General features: G+C 44.0%; 1 protein-coding gene across 3 annotated transcripts in view; it reads right to left on the bottom strand.

The window, feature by feature from the left end:
- LOC140380655 (C-myc promoter-binding protein-like) overlaps nt 1-27,582 on the bottom strand; it is a 75,699-nt gene that overhangs the window by 25,437 nt on the left and 22,680 nt on the right. For all 3 annotated transcript variants that reach the window (XM_072464536.1, XM_072464537.1, XM_072464538.1), the window contains 8 exons: nt 25,783-25,902; nt 25,327-25,391; nt 22,853-23,006; nt 21,950-22,298; nt 21,530-21,818; nt 20,131-20,311; nt 19,608-19,705; nt 1,114-1,289 (listed from right to left, as the gene is read on the bottom strand). In XM_072464536.1, coding sequence (XP_072320637.1) covers nt 1,114-1,289; nt 19,608-19,705; nt 20,131-20,311; nt 21,530-21,818; nt 21,950-22,298; nt 22,853-23,006; nt 25,327-25,391; nt 25,783-25,902 — 1,432 coding nt within the window. The remainder of the gene's footprint in view (nt 1-1,113; nt 1,290-19,607; nt 19,706-20,130; nt 20,312-21,529; nt 21,819-21,949; nt 22,299-22,852; nt 23,007-25,326; nt 25,392-25,782; nt 25,903-27,582) is intronic.

Below are 27,582 nucleotides of genomic sequence, written 5' to 3'. Positions count from 1 at the left end.
AGTAAAAACAGGTGATCGCGTAGCGGTAGCAGAATGTTGGCCCAGGAGACATGTCCTCCAAAATCCCCGCGGCCGAAAAAGCCATGTTATTTTTGTGCCGGCCGCGCGCCGCGGCTCCTGAAACTGCGCCGCTATTTGACCGCGTTTTAGTGCCGTTTTAGACCGCACCGGGTTAAGGTTAAGGTCAGGGTTAGCCATGAGGCTATAACGGGCTATAAGGGAAATGCCGCGGTCCCTGAAACCACAACCATTTAAAATACAGTCAATGTAAAATATTCACATTTGGACATTAAAAAAATGTCAAACAGCCCCCCCTATATTTTTAATCACCAGTCGCCACTGGTCCAGTCAAGGTCCAGTCCCGGGTCCCGGTATGGTCTAATCCCCTGTCCAGGTTCATATTCAGTCCCGGTCAAGTCCTGGTCCAGGTCCAGTAGCGGCCCAGTCCTGGTCCCAGTGCGATCCCGGTCCAATCCCGGTCCAGTCATGTCCCTGACCAGTCCGGGGCCTGGTCCCGGTATGGTCCAATCCTGGTCCCGGTCCAGTCCAGGTCCAGGTATGGTCCAATCCTGGTCCCGGTCCGGTCCAGGTCCAGCACCGGTCCAATCCAGGTCCATCCCTGGTCCAGTCACGTTCCAGTCCTGGTCCAGTCCCGGGCCTGGTCCCGGTCCAGTCCAGGTCCAGGTATGGTCCAATCCTGGTCCCTGCCCATTCCAGGTCCAGGTATGGTCCAATCCAAGTCGATCCCTGGTCCAATCCAGGTCCAGGTCCAGTCCCGGTCCAGTCCAGGTCCTTGTCCAGTCCAGGTCAAGTCCTTGTCCTGTCCCGGGCCAGTCCCGGTCCAGTACACACAACCTGCTTTGTAAGGCATGGGAGCTCGTATGGGTCGTATAAGGAACTCCTTGTCTCATTTGATGTTAGGCCTGTCTGTTTTACTCGAGACGGTTCAGGTGGACCAGCCAATACTTGGGCTGGTTGACGCCTCCTTGCAGGCTTTCACCCTCATTTCAAGGGAACTAAGGCGTTTGGCCCGGCTGTCCTGGAGGCTCTGGAGCGCACGGACCAGGCTAGCCGTACACGGCAGCAGTTGGCGGGGCTTCATAGGTTGGTTACCTCCCTGGGCCCCTGAAATCCCGGATCTCGACGTTGAGCAGTGGAAGGAAGGTGCAGGAGCAGAAGGGGCAGGTGGAGTTAAGGTTGGAGTCGTCTGCGCTCCATCCGGCCATGATCTCCTCGTCGTAAACCAGAGTGCCGCAGGAGGTGCACAGGGAGCAGCTGGAGATCAGGACCTGGACACACACACAAGACAGGGAAATGTTCCAGAATATTTTCACTTTGGCCTGAATTCAGCCTCGTTTTATCCTGGTTTGGTTTCCATTTTGTTTTGTTAAATTGTTTTGTTTAGCTTAGAATTGTATCAAATTACAAATATTTTAAACAAGTGAATTACTCTACGTCCAATAATCAAAGAAACCCCAAAAAGTGTAAACTCAAACAAAGACACACATTCTTAAAGCTGCGTTTATTGTAATGTAAATGTGTCATTACTGAGCTGAGTCAAGAAACAACCCAGAGTCAGGTGTGTTGTAATTACATGTTGTAATTAGGAGGAGGTATATTCACGTTGTTTTCTACAACTGGCAAGTTACCCCTTTAATGCATTTCGCCGTAGCTGTGTGCTCGGTAGATTTTTGTTTTGAAACCGTACAACTGTACTTGCAGGCTGCGAAATAGATGGGGGGCCCGGGGCCCCTCAAATCGCCGGCGGGCACAGGGTTTAAATTTCGAGGGGGCCCCCCCGTGCCCCTGTATCAAAATTCCTCGAAAAAAAATCAAGATTTAACAAGTAATTTGGCCATATTTGGGGCATTTTCATCGTGTGGGTGTTCATCTGAACCACAAACTGGACTGGACTCATAACACAGACGCACTGTACAGGAAGAGCCAGAGTCGGCTCTACCTCCTGAGGAGACTCAGGTCTTTTGGAGTGACAGGGCCACTCCTGAAGACCTTCTACGACTCTGTGGTGGCATCAGCCCTCCTGTACGGTGTGGCCTGCTGGAGCAGCAGCATCACAGAGAGGGAGAGGAAGAGGCTGGACAGAGTCATCAAGAAGTCCAGCTCCGTCCTGGGCTGTGCTCTGGACTCAGGAGGTGGGGGACAGGAGGGTCCTGGCTAGATTCACATCTATGCTGGACCATGAGTGTCACCCCCTGCAGGACACTCTCTCCGCTCTGGAGAGCAGCTTCAGTGAGAGACTGATCCACCCTCGATGTGTGAAGGAAAGGTTCCGTAGGTCTTTCCTTCCTGCTGCTGTCAGACTTTATAACAAAAACCGTTCGTACTGAACACTCGTAATACTGACCTAACCTAATACTGATGTGCAATTCTGTCATATGTGCAATTGCTGTTGGAATTCATGTGCAATACATGTGCAATTACTGTGAAATTCATGTGCAATCTATGTGCTGTCGTGACACATATTCATGTGCAATTACTGTCGTGATCACATGCAATGGTATTTATTTATTTATAGGAGATCTTCTACTGAAAGTGTTTTTCAGACTTCCTATAAGTGATCTGTTCTTCTGTATCTACCTCTGTATCTACCTGCGTTGCACCAATGAAATTTCCCCATGTGGGACAATAAAGGAATATCTTATCTTATCTTATCTTATTATGACAGACAAGCAACTTCGCAGTATTCTGGCTTCTCATTGGCCGAGCGATGGCCGTGATCTAATTTCGATGAAAGCGGGCATCTGATTGGCCGCTGTGTTCGGCTGTACTCCGAAATGCCCGGTCTAATTTTCTGCCAAAAGTGAAATCTAGGTTGGCGGGCGGCAATCTACTCAGTCCGCAACTATGCAGTGTTTTTAAAGTTTTTTGCAACAAAAGCTGTAGTTTTGCACATTAGGGACAATGTCAATGTGGAAGTATCTTGAAGGGGGAAAACCCCCACCACCAAAAAAACAAAAAGTGACTGATGAACAGAAAGAAAAAAAAATTGTATTAGGCTGAGCAAATTAATATGTCTGTTTGCCGTAACCCGACCAACCCGGTACGAAACTAGCCGACTGAAAAACATTTATCAGCATTTTGTTGAAAAAACGTCAATCTTTTATTTTTCAATTATTTCGCCGACTCACCGACCGGTCTTTCCTAAACCGCCGTGTCGAATATTTTTATCACGCTGGTAAACCTATCTGTCATCCCAAAGGACTGATAACACACCGCGCAACGCATGTGCGTCTTCATTTTCGGTCCTCCACATGCGTCTAACAAAACAGACCGCACGTCAGGGTCGTCGAATTGCCTTTTACAAGTTGGTTCGCCACTGAAGTCTCCATAGTACATGCCACGCTCTATCACTCTATCACGGTGTCTTACGCAATTCTGGGATTGAAACACGCCCAGCAGCGTCATCACAACAAACATGGCGGCGCCCGTGTCCCCTGCATGTTCCCCCTGCTCGCCTTCGCTACCAAAATAAAGGATAACGGCGTACAAAAGGTCGATTGAAATATCTTAAAATCGTAAGATTTAGTCTCCCGATCGGGTTGATAGAGACGTTTTCCGTCATTGACTGTTGAAGCCTGACCCCTGGCGGTCACTCCGAGTCAAAAAATGGCTAAATGTTGATCTTTTTTTTTTTGCCACTTGAAAAAATTTGGCTCAGGTTACAGCAAACAGACAATTTATTTGGGGTAGCCTTATGAGAAGAATGATAGGGACAGGCAGTATGTGGAGTCTTTGGACACACCTTTCCCCTGGCATCAGTATGACAAGGAGGCAGGATTATTGTACTGCACCGTGTGTTTGGCTTTTCCTCAAAAGGGATACAAGGCACAGGTATTTATTTATTCAAATTTTTATACATTCATTTATACAAATGGGCTGGTTGACGCCTCCTTGCAGGCTTTCGCCCTCATGTCAAAAGAACTAGGACGTCTGCTCTCAACGTTAGTGCAAGCTCACCGCCGAGAACTATTTGGCCCTGCCTTCATGGAGGCTCTGGAGCGCCTGGCCCAGGCTAGCCATACACGGCAGCAGTTGGTGGGCTTCATGGGTTGGATTCTCGTCGACCGGCTCAGGCTTTCCCTACTGTTTCTTCACAGAGGTATGCACCACCGCCCAAGGCCTGGGTTTCATCCGTCTTGTGCTTCCCGTTCCTCTCCCAGGAGCTATGCACCTTGCTGGACAAGGGGGCGATAATTCCTGTGGACCTCCTGCAGGATCCGGGAGGCTATAAGTCCTGATATTTTTAAGTACCCAAGAAGACGGGCGACTTACGCCCGGTTCTGGACCTCAGGGGTCTAAATATGTTTTTAAAGGTGCTCTCCTTCAAGATGTTGGCTGTCAGACAAGTGCTCCAGGCAATCTTCCCAGGTGACTTGTTCACAACAGTAGGACTGGAAACATGCATATTTTAATGTCCCCATTGCACCTCCACATTAGAAGTTTATCCGCTTTGCTTGGCTGTTGAACTAGCGCTGCGCAATTTCTTGCCACACCTGCGGGGCCGTTATGTGATGGTAAAGTCTGACAATGCTAGTGTGGTTTTTCACATAAATCACCAGGGCGGCACAATGGGTCCTGACTTGGGCTACCTGATGGAACAAAATGTAAATAAAGCATAGGTCTTATCATTTGTATCGATATATAACCATGAAAGTATATAACCTCATATAAGTGCTTTTGTATTATTCATTGCAGTAAAAAAAATAGTGCAGATCCATCTTTTAAGACATTAAATCAAGTTTAGGCAGAAGACATGTGCCGTTTAAACTTTGCAGAGATAAAAAAAACAGATGTTAATGTTCAAACAAGGACTTGTGAAAACTAACATTGTGTGTGCTTAATCTTGGGACCATAACCCATACTTGGACAAGAGCCAAACCAGATGTGGAGTGTTTAATATGTAATGTGAACTTTGAACCTGAATTGTAATAAAATTGAGTAGAGATGCAGAGAGATCTCAGAGATGTAGCGGACGGACTGTGATTGAGACCCCTCTGGCATGCTCTCCTTGTGCGAGTAAAATAACTGCCTTCTGTGTTGTTCCTGTTTTTTGGAATGTTTTGAGCTTAACTCTGATATTTTACTTGGTCTTTCAGAGCTGGATGCCAAGAGACCCGTGGACAGACGAGCGGTGGAGCCGTAACCTGTGAAGATCGTGGCCACGGCAGTGAGGGTAGTAAATCTTCACTCAGCACCCATTCAGGGACAGGAGTTGGGCTTCACGGCTCGTCTCTCCCGGGGTGACGGCATTCGAATTCTCAGCGAAAAGAGGACACAGGAAGGTGAGTAAGAAAATCTGTTATAACAGTGGAAGAGAAAAGTGCACAGTGTAAAGCCTAAGTAGTAAATCTCGAGTCAGTGTAAAGAAAATGAATAAATGTAGAACATTTGTTATTGCCTTTGTCAATGAACAGAATTCACAAACATAGGAACTTGCTTTGGTGAATCGGAGCAACATAAAACAATGAACAATGATAAAACAACCTATATAAAGTCTAAAAGAAAAACAATTGAAATAGGTTATAAGATAATAATAAAAATAGGTTTACTATGTACACAAAATGGGTAATGGGTAAAGTTCAACATTGATTTAATTGAGAAGGCAGCAAAATAGGTGGATCAAACCTTGAGTCAGTGAACTCTAAATTTTCTGGTGAAGTCCAAAAGACCGTGTTGTCTAGTTTACGGATAGGGACAAAAACAGGACTGAAAAGAAAATGGATAAATGTGGAACATTGAAATGGGTAATGTTCTACATTTATTTATTTGAGAAATGCATGATTGTAATAGTTGTTGCTGAGATGAAGAATTGGAGGAGATGCAAAATATATGCATGCTAAACATGGAAAAACAGCAATTAAATACTTAAAGGAACAATAGAGGATTTTTTGCGCTAAATCTGAGTCTCATTTCCTCGTGGCGTGGACAGCCGAGTAGTTCTCCCACATGTCAATCATCCCATGCGTCCTACAGCACACCTGCAGCCTCGTTCTGGCTCGTCCCCAGCATGCGTGTTATTATGCCAGTGTGTGTTTAGAGAATTCCTTCAGTGTATAGTACAAAATGACGACAGAGAAATCTGTGAAGACGAGAGATGCGATGCAATCCGTCGTGCTAATAAACAAATGCACGTGTAGCAGCGAGGCTGTTTCATGCTTCCGCACGGGGGTGAGCGTGCGCACTTTTTTAAAAAGGGACAAACAGTAAGATGAAGAATAAAAAAGGACAGCATTATAGTCTGCTGAGGCTAAAAAAAACAGCAGCAGCATCCAGATATTGAAACCCCTAGTTGCTGCTGCAGCAGCAACCAGGGGTTTCAATATCTGGATGCTGTCTCCTGAGGGGAGTGGTTTCATTAATGTTTTTCCCCCTTAATTTTGTCTGTTTAAGTCCTTCCTTTGTTTTTTTAGCCTCAGCAGACAAAATTAAGGGGGAAAAACATTAATGAAACCACTCCCCTCAGGAGACAGCATCCAGATATTGAAACCCCTGGTTGCTGCTGCAGCAGCAGCGGCACCAGACCCCACAGCACTACCAAGAGAGAAGGGGAGGAGGAGAGCTGAGATAAATCAGTGACAGGTCCTTGAAGACCTGAGATGCAACAACATATTTAAACTTTGCCAGTTGTGTATGTGTGAAATTAATTGTGATTGGAGTGCGCTCTTTTGAAGCCGCAGGATGAATAAACTTGTAGTTTGTTGAAGTAGATTGAGAGGGGTCTAAAACGTTCTGTATTTCTGGGATAGAGCCCCCAGTACGTGGCTAGATCAGACAATAAGTTTGACCTAGAAGCTTGCCGCTTAGGAAATACACTACGAGAGTGAGTCATTCTCCTTAAATTCCAACTACACTCCGTACATACTTTGCATAAAATGTTGTAAATTAGTTTGGAAGACAAGTTAATAGATGTAGCTATCCAGCAACTTGTTATTCTGATCCTACCTGTTCGTATATTGACCTGCCCTTTTGGACTTTGGACCTTCTCGTTTGCCTGCTACGTGAGTTACTACCTTGTTTGACCTCTGCTAGTAATTAAAACCCTATTTCTACACCTGAACTGTTTCCTGTGTCGTGCTATTGGGTTCTTGCCGGCCATTTTGTGACACCTGACAAGAAGAAATGCAAGCAATTACTTAACAATAAGAAACTAAAAGTCTAAGAAAGTTGATCTGAACAGGAATGATATGTGACTGACTGTCTGAAAAAACGCAACAAGTCGGCCAAGACGATTTCGCACAAAACAGTGATTTTAGTTTTCTTGCAAAATGTGCAAGTTTAAGTCATGAAGAAGCTACTCCATGTTTCAGATAACAGTATTGGTTGCCTTTAAAAGTATACATTTAGTCTATGAAGTTGGTATGTTTTCGGTGTCTTTGCCGTGCTTGCTGGGGGGTGTTACCCAATTTCCATATTAACTGTTGTATTAGACCAATCAGCTGCACATTAGAAGCGATACACATGGCTACTCATGCAGAGGAGCTGGACATATCGGACGCTATCAGACGAAATGGAGACATTCTGTAACTTTGACTGCAAATGCTACGCAAGAAGAAAGGATGACTCTCTCCTCGGGAGACAAACTTTATCCAGAGCTACAGAGGGATTATATTACATCCACCAAAAAGCAAGTACCTGACCATAAGTAGTCACAAGATCCATTGCAATCCCTGCTACATGCTAAAATGATAGTCTTCTAACCCAGCAGGTGTTGTTTGTTCCTGTGTTAGCCGCGAGCTAAGTTGGGAGCTAGGCTAGGCTGTTCGTTGTTCTCGGCCTCTCTGCGGCTTATTTTTTGGTGATGTTCTGTATTTCTTGACCCGTGGGTTGTGCGGGATGTGTTTTATGGTGGTTTGGCGTTAGTTTTCGTGATTTTATTGTCACTTTTGCGTCCGTGCTTTTGCCTCCGGGTTAGCTGTGGGCCTCGGAACTAAAAGCTTAGAATCTCCGTTTTTGACGTCGGTGGGCTCGTGAAAAAACGTATTAAACTCTCGCCTTACCAATGATGACTGAAGGAAAAGGCCCTTACAAGTAATTGTATTACATATGTTACGTATCATCCTGAAATCATATATAATAGATCTGTACCTTATTTTGATGCAGAAGTTAAAGGTAACTATTCGTGCATTTCATGAAAAGCTGACAGGAGACAGGAAAACTAACTAATGTTTGTAGTGACCTTTACTGGTGGTATGGATGAAGAAGACTGTTCCAGTTCCTCCCTTGCACCTGGCAGCAAAGATGTGCATTCATAATTGTGTCTGACCGTGGATAAAGCAGGTACATGTCTACCGGAGACATTTTGAGTTATTCACAGATTCTGAAAGTGTGAATTCAAAGCTTTCCAATGATGTCTCACTCATGTAGATCTGATAATATTTGAGCAAGTTGTGGTCATTTGAATGTATACAACTCTCAAAACCTTTCACTGAGAAAACTGCCTCTAAAGATTCTCACCCAAGTGAGGCCAGAGTCACAGGGGGGCTCATTTGCATCTCATTGAGATAAGCCCTCCCTCCTGTCACACTGACACCACCTCCCCCTACAGCTGTCACTGAAGACTCAAGAGGAGTGTTGTTATTGATGGTAACTGGACTTGAATCAGAATTAGAAGTTACTGCATTAAAATGGAAATACTTGGATTACAAAAGGCCCTGAATAGAATCAAAGAATCAGAATAGGGTTCATTGCATGTGTCGATAAATATAATTCACAGGTGATTCAGTGCACCAACAATGGTGCACTGAATGATTCAACACAAACAACAAAAGATAAGATAAGATAAAATAGCCTTTAATGTTACAACGCAGTAGATACAGGGGGAAAGGACAGATAACTTATAGGAAGTTTAAAAAACACTCTTAATAGAAGAACTCTTATAAACAGATGCCAGGGCCAGGTATCCACCTGGGTCCATGGCTTTGAATATATGAGATAATAGATAATAGATATGATATGTACACCACCAGAGTCTAATTACATCAGAGATCACATCCTCATCCTCTTCTTCGTCTGTGCACTCTTCTGTGCTGTGACTCTCGGCGCTGGGCATGTGATGTCTTTTGCCTCGTCAGCACAGAAAGGCCTGATTTTTTCATGCAGATAGGTCTGCCTGTCAAAGTTCAGTCCAGGTGGGACCAGGACATGGAGATTGTCGACCAGGTAGCATTATGGAATGGACTTCTGCATAGTTTTGGATAAACTCTACAACGGTGTGAATCACTTCATGGCTGATGAACCTGCGTGAATGTGGCAGTGGCTGTGCACGCTTCTTCCTCAATCGTGGTGTTGCTCCATTTTCGTCATAGTGTTTGATTATGTCAATCAGGGTGTCTCCGCCAATTCTGGAAAGGGGAAAAAAGGGATTAGGAAATATAGGAATAACACGCTTCACAGATAACAGTTCACATTGTTCACATTTAAGACGCAAAACGCGGATACGAGGCAACTTTAGCCCTCTGCTAGCGGGGCTAAAGGGGACTAGCTCTCTTGAGATAAACACGGCTCGTAAAAGCAAACACTTGTAGAACAGCAAACATAAACAGGCCCTCTCGAGCGTGTCTGTGATGGGAACTAAACCAGCTTATTCTCAGAGATATTTCCCTTGTATTTAAGACGCAAAACGCGGATACGAGGCAACTTTAGCCCTCTGCTAGCGGGGCTAAAGGGGACTAGCTCTCTTGAGATAAACACGGCTCGTAAAAGCAAACACTTGTAGAACAGCAAACATAAACAGGCCCTCTCGAGCGTGTCTGTGATGGGAACTAAACCAGCTTATTCTCAGAGATATTTCCCTTGTATTTAAGACGCAAAACGCAGATACGAGACAACTTTAGCCCTCTGCTAGCGGGGCTAAAGGGGACTAGCTCCCTTGAGTTAACACAGATGCCCGTAGCAAAAGCACAAACACTAGCAGGAACTTTCAACATAACATGGATCGAATGTTACACAAACAGTACTTACGCCATGAGGAACAGAAAAGTATTTCTGCAGACTTCCATTCCTCCTATGAAATAGCTGGTCCGAGCAGATTTTCGCTTTGTCTTCGGCTTTTTGGTCGACGTGGTTAACTCCGAAGTGACGACAGAACGTCTGTTTGCTTCCATATGTCTCTCTTTCTGCTGCTAGAGAATCGCTCCGCAGCTTGTACATGACTTCTGGGGTTAGTTTATTGCTACAGGATTCTCTTGAGAGCTGAGAATTTTCTTTTCTTCTTGCGTAACATTTGCTGTTAAAGTTACGGATCTTTTCCATCTCTTCTTCCTCGCCTGTAAATGTTACCGTGCCTATAGCGTTCCTTATTTCACGCTCCAGCTCTTCGGTGTGTCCGGCCGCTTCTTCCTCGTCTTCGTCCTCGTCTAAGGTCAGCCGTAGACTAGGGATATTTTCCAGCTGGATGAAATCGCACTCTTCATCTGTGACCTCATCTTCAGATTCAGAACTTAGATAGTCATCTGGATAAGCGGACTTTTCGCAGAAATAATCCAAAAGCGTGGAGCTGTAACAGCCGCGGTTAAGCTCCAAAGCAATAGCAGAAGGATCCATTTTTCAACTGATTTTACACAGCGTGTGTTGCGTGTCCCTGTGTTGCTGCTTATCAAGTAGCCATGCGGCTGGCGGCTCAGCCCATTGGCTGACTGCAGTAGCTCAGCTGTTCATATGGAAATGCGGTCACACCCACTCTGCACGTACAGAGAGCGCCCGAAAACACCACATTTTAAACGGCTTTATTTATGCTTTTAATGCTGCAAATACTGTTATCTGATACATCGAATGGCTGGTCCATATCTTCAACTTTCACATAGTGCAAAAAAACGAAAATCACAAATTTGGGGAAAAAAAGAGAAAATGCTGTTTTATCTCAGACATGTTCCGGAAATTTGCCCGTTCTGCCACAATTTTTTTAGTTGATCAGATTGCCGCTGGATTTGAGAACCTCCTTCCCTGCAGTGTGTCCTATTACGTCAAATAAAATCTGACAGAATAGACTATATGTGACTGGCCACAGTAAAAACCGCCACAAGTTGGCCCCGACCAAATTGAGATACAGTGATCCCTCGTTTATCGCTGGGGTTACGTTCCAAGAAGAACCCGCGGGAGTCGAAATCCGCGAAGTAGAAACCTTTATTTTTTTACAGTTATTATACAATGAAATACTCCATAAAACATTGAAAGCAAGGAACAAAACCTTTTTACAGGCCCAAGCATTTGTTTAACAAATAAAAGTACTGTATAAACGTTTGTACTGTACTCTCACCGCTCTCTCCCGGAGCTCACGCGCGCGCTCTCACCGCTCTCACCGCTCTCTCCGCAGCTCACACGCGCGCTCTCACCGGCCTCTCCCGGAGCTCACGCGTGCACTCTCACCGCTCTCTCCCGGAGCTCACGCGCGCGCTCTCACCGGCCTCTCCCGGAGCTCACGCGTGCACTCTCACCGCTCTCTCCCGGAGCTCACACGCGCGCTCTCACCGGCCTCTCGCGCGCGCCGCTCTCACCGGCGTGTCCCGCAGCTCACACGCGCGCTCTCACCGGCCTCTCACGCGCACACTCTCACCGGCGTGTCCCGCAGCTCACATGCGCGCTCTCACCGGCCTCGCAAACTTCCATTTGGCAAGCGGTTTTACGTACGTGTACATATTAATCCATAACGTTATTGACACACAGGTAGAGAAGACACGGAGAGACTGTTTAGCCAATCAGAATGCAGAACACAATGCATGATGAAAATCCGCGAAGCAGCGAGACCGCGAAAAGTGAACCGCGTTATAGCGAGGGATCACTGTAAAGCCAAAATAAGATCACACATTTTTCAAATGTGTGATTTTCGTTTTTGGCAGAATCTGCAAGTTGAAGTTATGAAGGAGCCCCTCTGTGCTTCAGATAACACTATTGGTTGTCTTAAACGTATACATTAAGCTGTTAAAAATGTGTAGTTTTCGGGTCTTTTTCCAGCGCTCCTCGGGCGTGTCACCTATTTCTAGCCAGCCATTGTTGTCATTTTTCGGCCAATCAACTGCTAGCCACATGGCTACTTAAAACACCGTCATACTCCATGGTGTTGAAGATGGAGTACACATGTATGGAACACGGAGTACAAAAAGATCCACAAAAAGAAAGTGCCTGGCGTATGTACTCACAAGATCCCTGCATGCATGCATACATGCTAAAATGATATGCACATCGAAAAATAGCTCAGGTGTTGTTTGTTCCTGTGTTAGCAGCGGGCTAAGTTAGAAGCTAAGCTAAGCTAGCGCCATGTTATCGGCTTATTTTTCGACGTTGTTCTGTACAAATTATATAATTATGTAGTATTTCTTGACCCGTCGTGCTTTATGTGTGTTTTATGGTGCTGTGAGTTAGTTTTCGTGGCTTAAAACTAAGCTTAGCCCACGGGCTCCGGGCCGTGGGCATAATTATATAATTATGTAGTATTTCTTGACCCGTGGGTTGTGTGGGTCGTGCTTTCAGTGTGTTTTGTGGTGCTTTGCGGAGCTCGGAGCTTTGCCGTTAATTTTCGTGGCTAAATCGGCATTTGTTTAGCCGGTTTAGTGTTGTTTAGTTTTTGTGAAATCAAAAGTTGGCTAATCCCCCTGGTGCTGAATCAAAAGCAAATATTTAAATTCAACTTCTGGATGGTAGAGATGTTACGTGAAAATAACTTTCACATTCTTGGATTAATACATTTTTATTATGTACTGAATCACCTGTGAATTCTGTTGGCAATATGGCAATAAACCCTATTCTGATTCTTATTCTTTGATGCTATTCAGGGCCTTTTTGTAATCCAAGTATTTCCATTTTAATATAGTAACTTCTAATTCTGATTCAGGTCCAGTTCAGGTCCTAATGAAAATAACACAACATCAATCTGTCAGTGTGACAGGGGGAGGGCTTATTTCAATAAGCTATTGCAAATGAGCCCCCCTGTGACTCTGGGCTCACTCAGGTGAAAAACTTTGAGCCCCGTTTTCTCAGTGAACGGTTTTGAGAGTTGGATACATTCAAATGACCACATGACCTGCATGTCAGAGGTCTGACAGTGTTTGACTTCGTCTTTGTGATTACATGAAACAGAAATCACATTTTAGGAGTAGATGTCGGTGTAATCCCTCATTCCTCCAGGCGTGTTCCATTGAAACGTCTATTTTTTCTAACTGAGTCCAGATGACTACAACTGAAGCTTTTAGGAGTAGAATTGTTTTTTGCTTGCTCAAAGTGAGTGGTTAGTTAAATTCATGGCACTCTTCTTGGCACTAGCAGCTCACATATTTACTGCTGTTTTAACAATGCCAGGTCCAAAATACTTTCCATTCTGACATTTAATGAGTCTGTTTTTATGTAGATTCATATCAAATTTGTTTGAGTATTATTAACCAGCAGGGTTATTTAATCTTATGTCAACTATAACAGTGATTCTGGTTAATCTGTTGAACAAACGTAAAATGTAATGAATATAGGCGTATTATTTTTGACCCTCAACCAGAATGTTTTGTTGTCATGGCTGATGTGTTGATTTGTTGCAATCCCTTCCTTTCTCGCACGCTGTGGGTTGATCTTCACTTCCACTGCTGCTGAAGGACAAGCTGGGCCGGTCCAGAGCAATGATGAGTCACAACAATGACATTTTAAAAACAGCCTCTCTTGATGGACATGAAATCATAAAATAATAACCCTTTCTAATCTAATGAAGCCTGCGTAAATTCACCTGGAAGACCTAACTTAAATCTGCGTCGGCCTCCATGGAAGGACCCCTCTCCCCAGCGCCATCATCGCACTCAAGCGGCGTCCGCCTGTCCGTCTGAGAGAGTCAGATCCCTCACTTCACCATGGACTCTTCCAGGTTTCTGCGCTTATCCAAAGAGGTTATGCAGTTTTTCCCGGCCAAGAAGTAGGGTGAAAGGACGGAGGACGTCGCATCATGGCCCCCGCAGCTGCTCCTCATCACCAATCAACGCTCTCAAGTTACTCCTCCCCGCTCCAATCAGCGCCCAGGCGGTCGCATTTAAGCCCGCAGGCAGATGGCTCGGCCTCTCAAACCGTACTGCGACCCTCTGCCTCCCCCTCCTCTGCATTCCCCTCATCCGCTACCTTCTCTCCATATCTACCACCACCAGTCTCCAGGCTCCGGGGGGAGACATCTAATTCAATTAGATTATGGAGTGCCCATGATCACTGTCTTCCACCGGGGTCTGAGTGCCAAATAACCTCCGTAATAAAGCTCGCTAATCATTCTCTTCTGTTTTCTGTGTCTGAGTCTCTCCAGGGTGAAATGGATGTATGTGTTGCACTAAACAAGACTGCAGCACAACAAAGGGAGTAAGGTAATACCTTATGACTGATATTATCAATGTTGATGAATATTTTACATTTATTAATTTACAGGAACACACTGCAAATATCACCAAGGAGACTTTTGCGCTCTGGCTGTGAAGAAGAAGGATCTGTCCAAGTGAAGTGTCTCTGCTGCTGTGACCTTAACAAGTGCACCATTCAGTGTGCCCCAGACCAAACAATACAATGTTAAAAATGCCAATATTTAGAAGGACTGAGCTTGGAAGTCGTTACTTCTACATGTATGAGCCAAGTTGTATTTGTTATAGTCATTTTTGTTTAGGTTGTTTGTGACTGCCATTATACTTACTCCAATACGTAATGTGATAAGATAAGATATGCCTTTATTGTCCACACATTGGGTATAGAGGACAAGTACAGATAACTTATAGAAGAACTCTTATAAACAAGAACCCTTATAAACAAAAACTCCTATAAACAAAAACTCCTATAGACAGAAACCTCTCATTTCTTAATACAAATAAATAAAGATAAAATAAAAACAGCTAGCGTAAGATAAAATAATACTAATAATAATGGTGAAATAAACACTCTATTTACATCAGTTATATGCACATGAATGTGACAGTCCATTTCAGATGTATTATGTTTATGTTATTATGTTATGTTTATTTCATGATACTTTGCTCTTTTAACCCTCACATACTTCTCGTGTCTCGCTGATGTCGGACCGGGACTAATCAATAATTCATAGTGAGGAAGCTAGTCCATGTTTAGTCCTGACCCTGGCAGCAGCAGGAGGCCACTCCCCTCAGGCAGGAGGCCACTCCCTTCACTTTCTGGTTCCAATGTTTGTTCATTGACAATGGCAATATACCTTTTTCTGATTCTGGAGTATGTACTCGTGTACTTGTGTGGGTGTCGTCATTGGGGCAGTAAATGGGCATCTGTGGCTAACGGGGCTAAAGTGGGCCACCCTCACCAGCTATGCACACCTCTGTCCGGGACGTCCACTCCTGTCTCACCTTTGTGATTATTGTGCAGTATTTAGGGCAGTATTTTAAGTATTCAAAGCACGGGGTTCCCCAACTCTTCAACTTTCCCAAAATAACCCTGAAATGAAATAGATGTCAACAATGTAATTTAATTTGGCTTTTGTTATAATGTATTTATTTTAGTATTTTATTGTTTTCGGACCCAATTTCACAGAAACTGAAAACATCTCGTGACCTCCACTTTGGGAACCACAACCTTTTATTTAGGATTGAACAAAAACTTATTATTTTTCCACGTTTCAAAATTTTGTTGAAGTTTATAACGTTACTTCCTGGTTGGACATGAACACACAGCTGTTACCTAGCAACCACACTGTAAACAAGGGTCAAAACCATACAAATGACAACAGTTTTGATTTGACTAAAAAACGTAAAAACCCCTTTGTTTTGTTGGTTGTTGTTGGTCAGAATAATGTGTCAGTCGTGAGTCGTCTCTGCGACTGTCGCTCACTGATGACATCACAGAGGGATTCTGCTTTACAACTCTGTGCAGGTTTTGTACTTTTATTTTCGGATTCAGTTCCACCGAAACAAAGTCGTCATTAGAAAAACACCAGACCCAAACCCACTTTAAAATCTGAAAACAAACAAATTTTTATTAAGTTTTTATTAAATTGATTAAAAAACAAATGAAACAAACGCACAATAACTTGAAGACGGCTACCTCCACCACACCACCTCCACCACCACCTCTTCTTCTTGCTCTTTTTCTCCTTTTCTCCATCAGCTTTTGGACTTCGGCTTGCTCGGCTTTCAGCTTCTTCTCCAGTTCCTGAGCGTTATTCTGTGCCTCTGAAACCATCTGCTTCTGAACGCTGAGGGAGTCTTCAAGGGCGGAGAGCTCTTTCTGGAGGGCCTGTTTTTCTTCCTCTGCATTTCGTAGCTTGGTGGTGGTGGAGGTCAGAAGTATTTCCCTCCCTGCAGCTTTCTCAAGGGCCTCGTGAAGCCGAATGTTCAGGGCCATGTTCTCCTTCTCGTACGTTTCCATTGTCCTGTCATTGTATTCCAAAGGAGTCTCCTGCTCTTTTTTTCTTCTGCTTTGAGACACCTTCTTGATGTTTTTAAGACAAAGTTCTAGAGTCCTTCCCTCTTCTTCTAACATTTATATGATCTTGCTTCTTTCATCCAAGCAATCTGCTCTTCAGCGGTTCGGACGGCCAAATCCAACTCTTCAGTCAAAGGCTCGTGTTCGCATTGGTTGACTACACAGTGATTGTCTACCAGATCTTCCATGTTCTTCACATCCTCCTCTTTTAAGTGGAGGTCTGCCACTTTTTTGTTGATATATTTCTCGAAATCTTGATTGATCTTTAAAAGCTCTCCAATGTATTCATCAATCCTTTGTTGTCCCTCTTGTAAATGTTTAGGGAAGATATATTTCTCCTCATCCTGTTTCTCTTGGAGTTCCTTGCCAAAGCAAGTTCAGCTTGTTCTTGTCCTTCTTGTTCAGCTCTTTCTTTAAGTCCTGCTTCTCCAGCTGCACTTCCTGAAGAACGGCGGTTGCTTTGGTCAAAAGTGTCTCGTGGCTTTGAACCTTCTCCGTGGTGTTTCGAAGCCCAACGTTTCGAGCATTTTTCTCCTTCAACATCTGCACATGCATTTGCTGAGTCTGCATGATATGGTGCATCTGCTCCACCTTCACCTCTTCATGTACAGGAGAAGGCCACCGTCCACAACGGTCTCCCTGAGAATTAAACTTGATCCATGAAAGTTGATGCAGGTCTTTGTTTCTGTGGATCTGCTCTTGGTACTCTCTGGCTTTGAGATGTCATAAAGGCTCTGGGCGGGCTTTGTGAGGTCATAAAGCCTATGGGCTGGCTTTGTACTTTTGTATATTTTAGTACTTTGTAGTACTTTTTGAATTCTAGTAATTGTAAGTTTCCAGGGCTTTTTCAGCTTTTCTTTCAGGTTAGTTGTTTTGTAGATATTTTTCCGTACTTTTAGAGTTCCAGTAGTTCTAGTACGTTTAGCCTAAGCAGTATTTTGTAGTACAAGCAGTATTTCAGATATTGTAGTACTATGTTGCAGTACTACGTTGGAATACTTTTTTGTACTTAATAATTGTGAGTTTCCGGGTGGTGTTTTTTTTTTAGGTTTTCTTTCTCAGGTTTGTTTTGTAGATTTATTTTTGTAATTTTAGAATTTTAGTAATTCTAGTACTTACAGTGTATTCAGTACTATATTGTAAGTTGTAGTAAAACGTTGTAGTACTACATTGTAGTACTAGTACTATGTAGTAGTATATTTTTTTACCTTCAGAATTCTAGTAATCCTAGTACCAAGTCCAAAAAGTAGTCTAGACCAGAGACCCTGGTCTCAGTAGAAGTACACCAAGTACTACCTTCAAAATAAAAGCATTGTTAAACAATGAATTTGGGTTTTACACAATAAAAGCACTGTAAATCTAGGTTTTTGGGTTCCAGTGATTCACATTGCTACTGTCGGCTATTGCAGTAATAAAGAACTGCATCGAGTACTACCTTCAAAATAAAGCACTCTAAAGCTGCTTTTATTTTGTAAGAAACAAAATGTGCTTAGAAAAACAACAGTTGAGATTTTTACAATTAAAGCTTTGTAAAACTGTTTTCGGTATTTTCACAATAAAAGCACTGTAAATCAACATTTTGTGGATTTTCACAATGAAAGCGTTGTAAATCTAGTTTTTGGGATTTTCAAAATAAAAGCACAGAAACTCAACAGTGGGGATTTTTACAATTAAAGCACTGTAAAACAATTTTGGGTATTTTCACAATAAAAGCGCTGTAAATCTTGTTTGGAGGAATTTTCACAATAAAAGCACTGTACTTGTGAGCTTGTGGTTTGTATTTCCAATGTTTTTACTTTTTTAGAGGTTTTGATTATGTCTGTTCTCTTTACAGTTAAACAGTATTTCTAAAAGTGTTTCGGTACTTTTTTGCAGTGTTTACTTGTTTTTCTAGTAGTACTATGCTGTAGTACATTTTTGTCCTTAGGATCCTAGGACTAGGATTCAGTATTTTTATTACTATGTTGTAGTACTTGTTGTAGTACTATGTTGCAGTGCTACTTTGTAATACTACATTGTAATACTTTTTCGTACTTTAACAATTCTAGTAATTCATTAATAACTCACAGGTATTGGCAAACGAAACTCATGACGGGTTTGCAGCAGCACACGAGCTGCTGGCTACCACCCCCATGATGGCCTAACAGTGTGACAGTGGACATGCTGTTAGTTGAACGCAGGGGAGTATTGAATATTGTACAGTAATCCCTAATAACACAGCCTTGACATGGGACCTTGACCAAAATGCTGCATTGTCTACGGACTTTGACGGAGCGTAAGAAGGAACAATCTTGAGTGGAGATAAGCATGTGTGATGGCTGGGCAGACATGTTCGGGTTTCAAAGCTCTCGTGATATCTTTGCTCACTTCCTTGGCTATTTTCACCGCCATTTTGGGAGACTGTGGCTGCTGCATTCCATGCACAAGGTCGTTGTATAATCATTTAGGGGTGGATATTTTTGCCTCCCACAACGCAACACAGTGCCCTCTGTGGTTTTCGCTAGCGGACGGTGCCAGCCCCCTGGGTCAAGACGCAACACACATACATTTCCCCCATTTCCCCTGATTTATCAGACGCTTTTCAGGGTCCTTCAGGACGGCCGCAATCTCCTCCTAGTGGCCCCGTTTTGGCCGGGGAGGACATGGTGTCCTCTGCTGCGCAGGCTCTGCAGCAGACTTCTCTCCCCCAGGCGGGATCTCTTCTCTCAACTGGGGGGTCAGATGCTGCACCCTAATCCCAAGCGCCTGAAGCTCTGGGTGTGTTCTCTGCAGGGCCCGGCCTAACCTTTTCGAGGTAGGCAGGGGAGATCTGGAACACGATGAGCAATGCTCGTGGTCCATCAACCTCTATTGTCGCCACAGCCGCCCTGAGGCAAACTGATAGAAGAGAGATGGTCACATTATGCTCTGGTCACACCTCTGTGTCTCCCATCCACATCCTGACAAGGTCAGTCCTGCCTTGCCTCAGAGATCTGACCAGGTCAAAGAGTCAAGAGGTCCTATCCAAGTTTAGACTTTGGAGGAAGAAATTTAATTATTTTGATTAAAAGTTTTGTTTATGCTCAGGAAGTTTATATTGAAAGCCATTTTATTTGTATTTGAAAGGACAAAATAGTCACATTAATTCAAATGTATGGAGTTGAAAACATTCATTCAAGTGAGTGTTTGAAGTGGACACTGATCAAATAAACTCTGACCTCGATGGCGAACTGGCTGAAGATGCTGGTGTTGCTGGTGTACTGAGAAGAACACGCCTCGGATCGCTCGGGGAAACCGGGAGAAGAGCGCAAATATCCTGGAACAGCAAGGAAACTCTCATGAAATAATTCATTCATATATACAAAATTTGCTAATGGAAAATGGCAATAAGTGCATGTTTCTCTCGAGCAAGACCTGGTTAAGACCTGGTTCCGCCCAAACTTTGTCCTGGGATAATCCCAGACCAGTATTGGTACGGAATTTAACTTTTTAAAGAATTTCAGAGTTAAATGTATTCGGACATAACAAAAGTGATATTGTTGACAATAACAATATTGCAGGATATTACTATTGTAATATTAAACATTATTATTTAATTACTTAATTCATGATTATTTATTAATTCGTATTAGAATTGTTGGCGGTAATTATAATAATGATATTATTAATATTAATATTGTTATTCATATAAATGTTGTCGTTGTTGTTCTCTTCTTTTGTTTGGCTGGTGATGTCACTGACCTGAGTTGGGAGGAGCAGATTTTATGGTTTGACTACAAACGGGACTTCTCCTCGGAAACGGGTTTGGACCAGGACTCAGACCAGGATCCGGAGAGCTCAGAGTGGGACCGTTTTTCAGCCCAGAAAACCTGCCCTGGTCTGGATCAGAACAGTCTGGGTCAAGTCCAGGGTAGTCCTCATCCTGAAGGAGAGAGATGGAAAAAGAACTCAATGACATTTAGGTGTTCAGAGCTTCAAACTGAAGATGCAGAGATTATTACTTAACACAATATTAGCAGTATTAGAGTAAGTAATTAATTGATTAGTCAGTCAATTGTGTTTTAGTTGACCAAAATGTGTAAAACTATTTAATTTATATTAGAAGTATTTAATTTATGAACGGCAGAAAGGTATGGCGGGAGTTAGCTGGAGATTTATAAGTGATCAGAGGATTTCGATGCCTTTTTACACGGTTTTGCACTTTGTGTGTAAATAGTCATTTGTTGTGCCGTGGTGGTGTTGTGAGTGCAATTTGGATCATATAGTGTCGTCACGACAAAAATCACAATAAACATGCCTTTGAATTAGTAAATATTGTCCAACTAACTTGTTATTTTTGTGTAGTTCCTGAAGTTGTGGTGTTGTTGTTGTTTTTGTAGCATTGTTGTTGTTGTGTTATTGTTGTTGTTGTTGTTATTATTGTTGTTGCGGATATTGTAGTTTTTTTTGTAGTTGGGGTGTATTGTTGCTGTCAATTTTGTAGTGTTGTTGTTGCTGACGTTTTTGTAGTGACGTTGTTGTTGTTGTTGCTGTAGTTTTTGCAGTGCTGTTGTTGTGTTGTCGTATTATTGAGTGTCTGCTTATGTCATAAAGCAGACACTATGTTCTTGTATTTTAAGATTGTAGGATATTTGACGCGTTTCAACTCCTTAACACTTTCACCGATTTCAAAAAGTTATACCTCTTTACGATCGCTTTCACCGTCTTATTGCTGCTGTTGCTTTTGACATTTGTACATTTTACATATTGTTTTTTCCCTGGGGGCGCGGCACCGGGCCGTGTGGATCCACACGGCAAGCTCCATTTTATTCGAGTTTGGGCCGAGTCGATCGCGTCTATGTCCCCATGTGTGACTTTCATCGATGTTCAGGGGGTCAAAAATGCCCGAGTATGAACATGAAGAATAGGAATAAAAGGAATAAGAAACCAGGGGAAGAACAATAGACTCGAGCATTCCATGGAATGAACATTCCATTACATGGCTCGAACCTAACAAGAATAAAGTCTTTACTACACACATGTAGTACTTTTACGCAAGAATGCAGACACTCGCAATGGTTTCAGCCATTGCACATTATCTTGTTGCAGTTGCTGTAGATGTGGCGTTATTGTTGTAGTTTTTGCAGTGTTGTGGTCGTACCTGGCCGGACCCTGGGGCTGACAAACGCAGGTACCAGCGGCTGGCCTTGTCCACCACCTCTCTGGACGCAGACACAACGCTGCTGCGGAACATGTCCAGTTTCGGCGTGAGCAGAGAGTCCAGAGCAAAGGAGGACGACGAGGAGGAGCTTAGGGGGGACACCAGGCTGCTGCTGCGGGACGGGCTGCTGCTGGGGGCAGGGCTCTGGCTATGATGCCGCGGCGACAGACGAGGGGCGGGGCCAGAGGCAGGATGAAAGGTCAGCGAGCGAGGGACTCTGAGCGGAGACCTGAGGAGAGAAAGGAGGATTCAGATATTTACCTCAAACACAGCTCCAACAGCGCCATTGTTCCCCGACCGCTGCGCCATCGTTCCCAGAGCGGTTGTGTATGTCGTTGTGTGTGTACTTCCGCTCCTGACCTGCGGGGGCTGCCCACATGTTCCATGTACATCTCTATCTCTTGAGCGAGTCTGCGGTCGCCCCTCAATTTCTCGTCTTCGTCTCTGCTCATCTGCTGCGAGTCTGTGGTTTTGGTGAGGAGCGAGAGCGGGTCGTTTCCCATTTCGATGTCCATCCGTTTAACTGTAACGCCACTGTAACTCACGCTCCGTCCGACTGCTTTGTTACGAGGTCTCGACTCCAGATCAATGTCCTCCAAGTCAAAGATCGCCTCTGAGTTGTTGTGGTCTTCGTCAATGCGGTCTTCGTCGATACGGTCTTCGTCGCTGGACTCTTCCTTGTTGATCTCGGCATGACGAGGTGCATGCGCTGCAAGAGAAATAACTGAAGATTCACAACTTCATCCTCAAAATACTTTTTTGAGCCTTTAGCTTTGTTCTAACTCTGTTCCTGCAGTGTTTATCTTTCACTTTGTTTGTTTCATCATCATAATAAATCTTAATAACAAAATAATGACAAATAATGACAAATAAAATTAGTCCAATTGTCAAGTCCCATTTAGTCCAAAGTTTACCTGTGCTGTTTTTAAGATCCATAAATCATCACAGACTCGTTCAGAGCATTTCTGACGGGACTTACCGGTATGTAATTATTATTTGTCTTCTTCTTCTCTAAGATGTCTCTTGTTCCTTTGCTTTGGCGTCTTGTGTTTTAGAACTTAAAATAATGGTTGTTCTGAAAACCACACATGACTTTCTCTCTGTCAGGCTTTCCCTCATCAGGGTTTGTGTTAGCGCTTCATTTATTGGCAGCAGAGGGTATTACCATAGGGAAATAAACAAAAGCTAGCTGTAAACTGTGTGGATGGAGCTAAATACAACACAGACTGCAAAGAAAAGAACAAAAATACCAATTTTTCTCACATTTCCCGAGTCGGAGGATCCTGGCGTCAGCGGCCATGTTAGATCGGATCTTGCGTGGGTCGGTCTCTGCTCGATTCAGACCCAGACCCAGGACTGTGGATCTGATGGAGCTGCTGTTTGTCCTGTCCCTGCGCACGCACCAGTCGCTTCCACACTTCAACAGGGAAAGACATAATTGCTTGTTGGTCCACGCTGAAGGTCCACATCAAGGGACTCTTTCGATGCATATTTCACATTTAAATAACAGTAGATATATTTTTAAGTGTCGTAGTAACATTTATTTACTATATTAAGGCACTATATTAAGTCATCTTAATTAACAATTTACATCAGCTTAGTTAGTTGAGACATTTTAAATACAAATTTGAGTCAAGGCATTTAATCTAGAATTATTCAAAATCTGTTTTATTTCCATCCATCCATCTTCTTCCGCTTATCCGGGGCCGGGTCGCAGTCTAAGCAGGGACTTCTAGACTTCCCCTCCCCAGACACTTCCTCCAAATCCACCGGGGGGATCCCGAGGCGTTTCCAGGCCAGCCAAGAGACATAGTCCTTCCAGCGTGTCCTGGGTCTTGCCTCTTCCCGGTGGGATATGCCCAAAATACCTCCCAGGGAGGCGCCTAGGAGGCATCCAGAACAGATGCCTGAGCCACCTAAGCTGGCTCATCTCAACGTGGAGGAGCAGCAGCTCTACTCCGAGCTTCTCCCGTGTGACTGAGCTCCTCACCCTATCTCTAAGGGAGACCGCTTGTACCCGCGATCTTGTCCTTCGGTCATTACTCAAAGATCATGACCATAGGTGAGGGTAGGAACGTAGATTGGCTGGTAAATCGAGAGCTTTGTCTTTCAACTCCGTTCCTTTTTCCCCACAACACTCCGATGCAGCGACCGCATCGCTGCACCACTGCACCTATTCGTCAGTCAATCTCACGTTCCATCCTTCCCTCACTCATGAACAAGACCCCGAGATACTTGAACTCCTCCACTTGGGGCAAGGACTTCCCACCCATCCAGAGAGGGCAAGCCACCTTTTTCCGGTTGAGAACCATGGCCTCAGATTTGGAGGTGCTGATTCTCATCCAAGCTGCTTCACACTCTGCTGCTGTCCCACTAAATGTTGCAGGTCTGGGTTTGATGGAGCCATCAGGACAACATTGCCTGCAAACAGCAGAGATTAGATCCCGTGGTCCCCAAACTGGACACCCGCCGACCCCTAACTGTGCCTTCAAATTCTGTCCATAAAAACAATGAACAGAACTAATGACAAAGGACAGCCCTGGCGGAGTCCAACATACACTGGGAACAGGTCTGACTTACTGTCTGCAATGCAAACACAGCTCCTACTCCGATCATACAGGGACCGGAACGGATCCAATGTTCAACGACCAAGACGAAAACTACTCTGCTCCTCCTGAATCCGAGGTTCGACTATCGGTTGGATTCTCCTCTCCAGTACCCTGGAATAGACCTTACTGGGGAGGCTGAGGAGTGTGATCCATCTGTAGTAGGAATGGTGTTGATGAAGCCCTGCTTCCTCCTACTGAGGTGGACGGTTTGCCAGAATTTCTTGGGGGCCGACTGATAGTCCTCCTCCATGGCCTCCCTAAACTCCTCCCCAAACTCCTTATGCCTCTACGACTGCAGGGCACCTGAGACCTTGCAACCACAGCTCAGGATTGTCAAGAACATGATCCACCCGGACTCAATGTCCACAGCCTAACCCAGGATCTGGGAGAAGGGAGGTGTGAGTTGAAGACCCTGCTGACAGAGGGCTCCGCAAAACGTTCCCAACAGACCCTCACAATGCACTTGGGGCTGCCAAGTCTGTCCGGCTTCTTCCTCCGCCAGCAGATCCAACTTACCACCAGGTGGTGATCGGTTGACAGCTCTGCCCCTCTCTTCACCCGAGTGTCCAAGACACATGGCCGGATGTCAGATGACACAACAACAAAGTCAATCATTGATCTCTGGCCTAGGGTGTCCTGGTGCCACGTGCACTGATGGACATCCTTGTGCTTGAACATGGTGTTTGTTATAGACAATCCGTGGCTAGCAGAGAAGTCCAATAACTGAACACCGCTCGGGGTGTCCCTGACGTTTCTCACGTTGGCGTTGAAATCCCCCAGTAGAACAACGGAGTCTCCGGCCCCCGTCACTCGTTCGGGCTGTTCCAGACGCTCGCCGTCGAGCACCCACCCCAGGCCTGGCTCCAGGATTGGGCCCATGTGACGCCAATCCGGGCGACGTAACTGGCCTTGATTTTTCTCTATTCATAAGGGATTTCTGAACCACTCTTGGTCTGACCTGTCACCTAGGACCTGTTTGCCTTGGGAGACCCTACCAGAGGCTTAAAGCCCAAGACAACATAGCTCCTGGGATCATTCGGGCGCACAAAGCCAGTCAAAAAAAACATCAAAACCACTCAAATACAAACATTTAAACTGTATTCTAGGCTGATATTATCATGTACAAACCTGTTCCTGTGCCACTTCACAGAAATCATCCAAAGACGTACTGAAACAGAGTCCAGCCATGTGATCTGAAACACACATGTTCTAGAGCTGAAGACATGTTTGAACTGGACCTGGTCCCAGACCTTACCTGAGGACCACTTCAGCACAGTTCTTTTAATGGTAGAACGAGTATCATGTGCTCCAAGCTTACTCACTAAGTAGAAATACACTCTAAAGCCAACCTAAATATACTTTTTAAGATTTATATAAAGCAAAGCCTCTACACCACGTTCAAACCTCTCTTTATGTAATGCATTGGTTTTGGAGAACGTTTGATGCATTATGACCTAGAAATATCCTATTTTGAGTCTTGACAAAGCGAGTGCCGTGAGCGACGCTTTAGGACCGAACTATCCAAACAGAACCAGTGAAAACAAAGCTTAATGTCCTCACACACAGGTCCAGGTGATAACTTACCTACGCTGACAGGGGTAGTAGCAGGAGGCTGCAGAAAAGAGGCACTGTTGCGGACAATTCCTCTCTTTCTGAAATGGCATGTTTCTGAGTTGATTTGCTCCTGACTCTCCGACTCCGACACTGAAAACAGTTAATACATTTATTACAGTTATTAAAGGTTAATACGTTGTTATTTAAGGGCAATATGACAAAAAATAAATTAAGATTTTTCCCCCCAAATATTGATACATTACAATTTTTTGTGAAATGGCTTTTAATTTTTCTTAACATTACCAATACAGACATTTACTCCAATAAATAGTTCATTTTATTCCTCCAACAGTAAGTCTGAAGAGTGTTCGCCCTCTTTTAATTAATATTAAAATTTATCTCCTGATGATATTGAGGTCCAAGAGCCTACAGCTCTCATCGCCAGACGCTCAGAAACCTCATCCATTTCTGTAGACTTTTATCGTTCATGTTTCTCGTATGTCTGTCAAATTTAATTCAATCAAAGTATTTTTTTTTAATCTCTTTCGAAATGTTTTAAAACCAAAATGCATGTAAATCAATGACAATATTTGTCAGGTTGCCACGGTAACTTGCATACAGATAGAGGTATGCCATCCTTGGCTTTTTCGATCCGAACAGTAAGAAGAATGTTGTTGTCAAATTTTAACAGTCTATGTCAAAGTAATGTTTTTTTACAAAACCTTTCTTTGTAAAATATAACTATATATTGTACATCGTTGCGTTCAGCTCATCATTTCGCAGGAAAATAAGACATCTCATACCAGAGAAACGCAAGTTTTGTTAACAAGCCCCAACATTTGGAAAATGTGGACTATACCAAGACTAGAGATGCACCGATCAATCGGCCGCCGATTTAAAAAGCCGGTTTTATGCTGAATCGACCAGAATCGGTGACCAGCCGGTCCATGTCGTAATTGCCGGTTTTCGGCCGATCCAAACTGACCCGCATGCGCACATGCACGGTGCGTAGCAGCGCAACGCGCCCAGAGCAAATCAGCTAAAAACTACAAGACTCTTTCAGAGCGCGGCGGCCAAAGTGTCCAGTTTACATTCAAAGTCTATGTAAACGCGCGTCGAACACCTCCTGCATTTCCCGCGGCGCGATTCCTGCTTTTTCGCCGTGGAGCGCGGAAGGTGCGTTTTGGTGTTTTCCGCTCTAGACACTTGACAGGCGTAAAAGCTTCAAGGCGTTAAAATTGGCAGAAAAGTTCAGATTTGTTCAACTTTGGTGGAAGGAGCGAGCCTGGAGGAGGATCAGAGGAGACTGGACTGTGGGGTAAGTTATTACAACTTTGAGACGATTACAATCTACGTGTTGATAGTTGATGCGGTCAAAATAATTTGCGCTGGTTTGTGTTTGACGAGTTCATGTGTTTATTCAGTTATCTGCAGAAGAGTAAGGACACATGAAGGAGCCAGAAGAAGCAGCAGCAGGGCTGTCGGAAGAGTTAGTTGTTGTTCTGCTCAACTAGCAGAGCTAGGCTACGAGCTAATGCTAACAAGAGATCTCATCCACCTGAAATGAGACTTTAAAAATACTTTGATGCATTTGAGACATACATTACGTAGATACAAAACTTAAATTACTGACTCGAACAGCGAAATGAGTGACTACAATCTAATGTCAGGACTATTTAATTGTCCCACAGCCTCAAAAGAAATGTTTACACAATCATCTGTACTCTAGAACCTATAGTGCACAGCTGTTTGTGCTTCTAGTGAGTGTGTGAAGTTATCAAAGAGCTGATGAAACTGGAAAATGATATTGGCAACATATATGTGCCTCAT

Source organism: Eucyclogobius newberryi, unplaced genomic scaffold (assembly GCF_026437365.1).
Source record: "Eucyclogobius newberryi isolate DKJ021-1_F unplaced genomic scaffold, fEucNew1.0.hap1 SCAF_5, whole genome shotgun sequence".
Lineage (NCBI taxonomy): Eukaryota > Metazoa > Chordata > Actinopteri > Gobiiformes > Gobiidae > Eucyclogobius > Eucyclogobius newberryi.
This window is presented reverse-complemented; position numbering and strand designations above follow the sequence as displayed.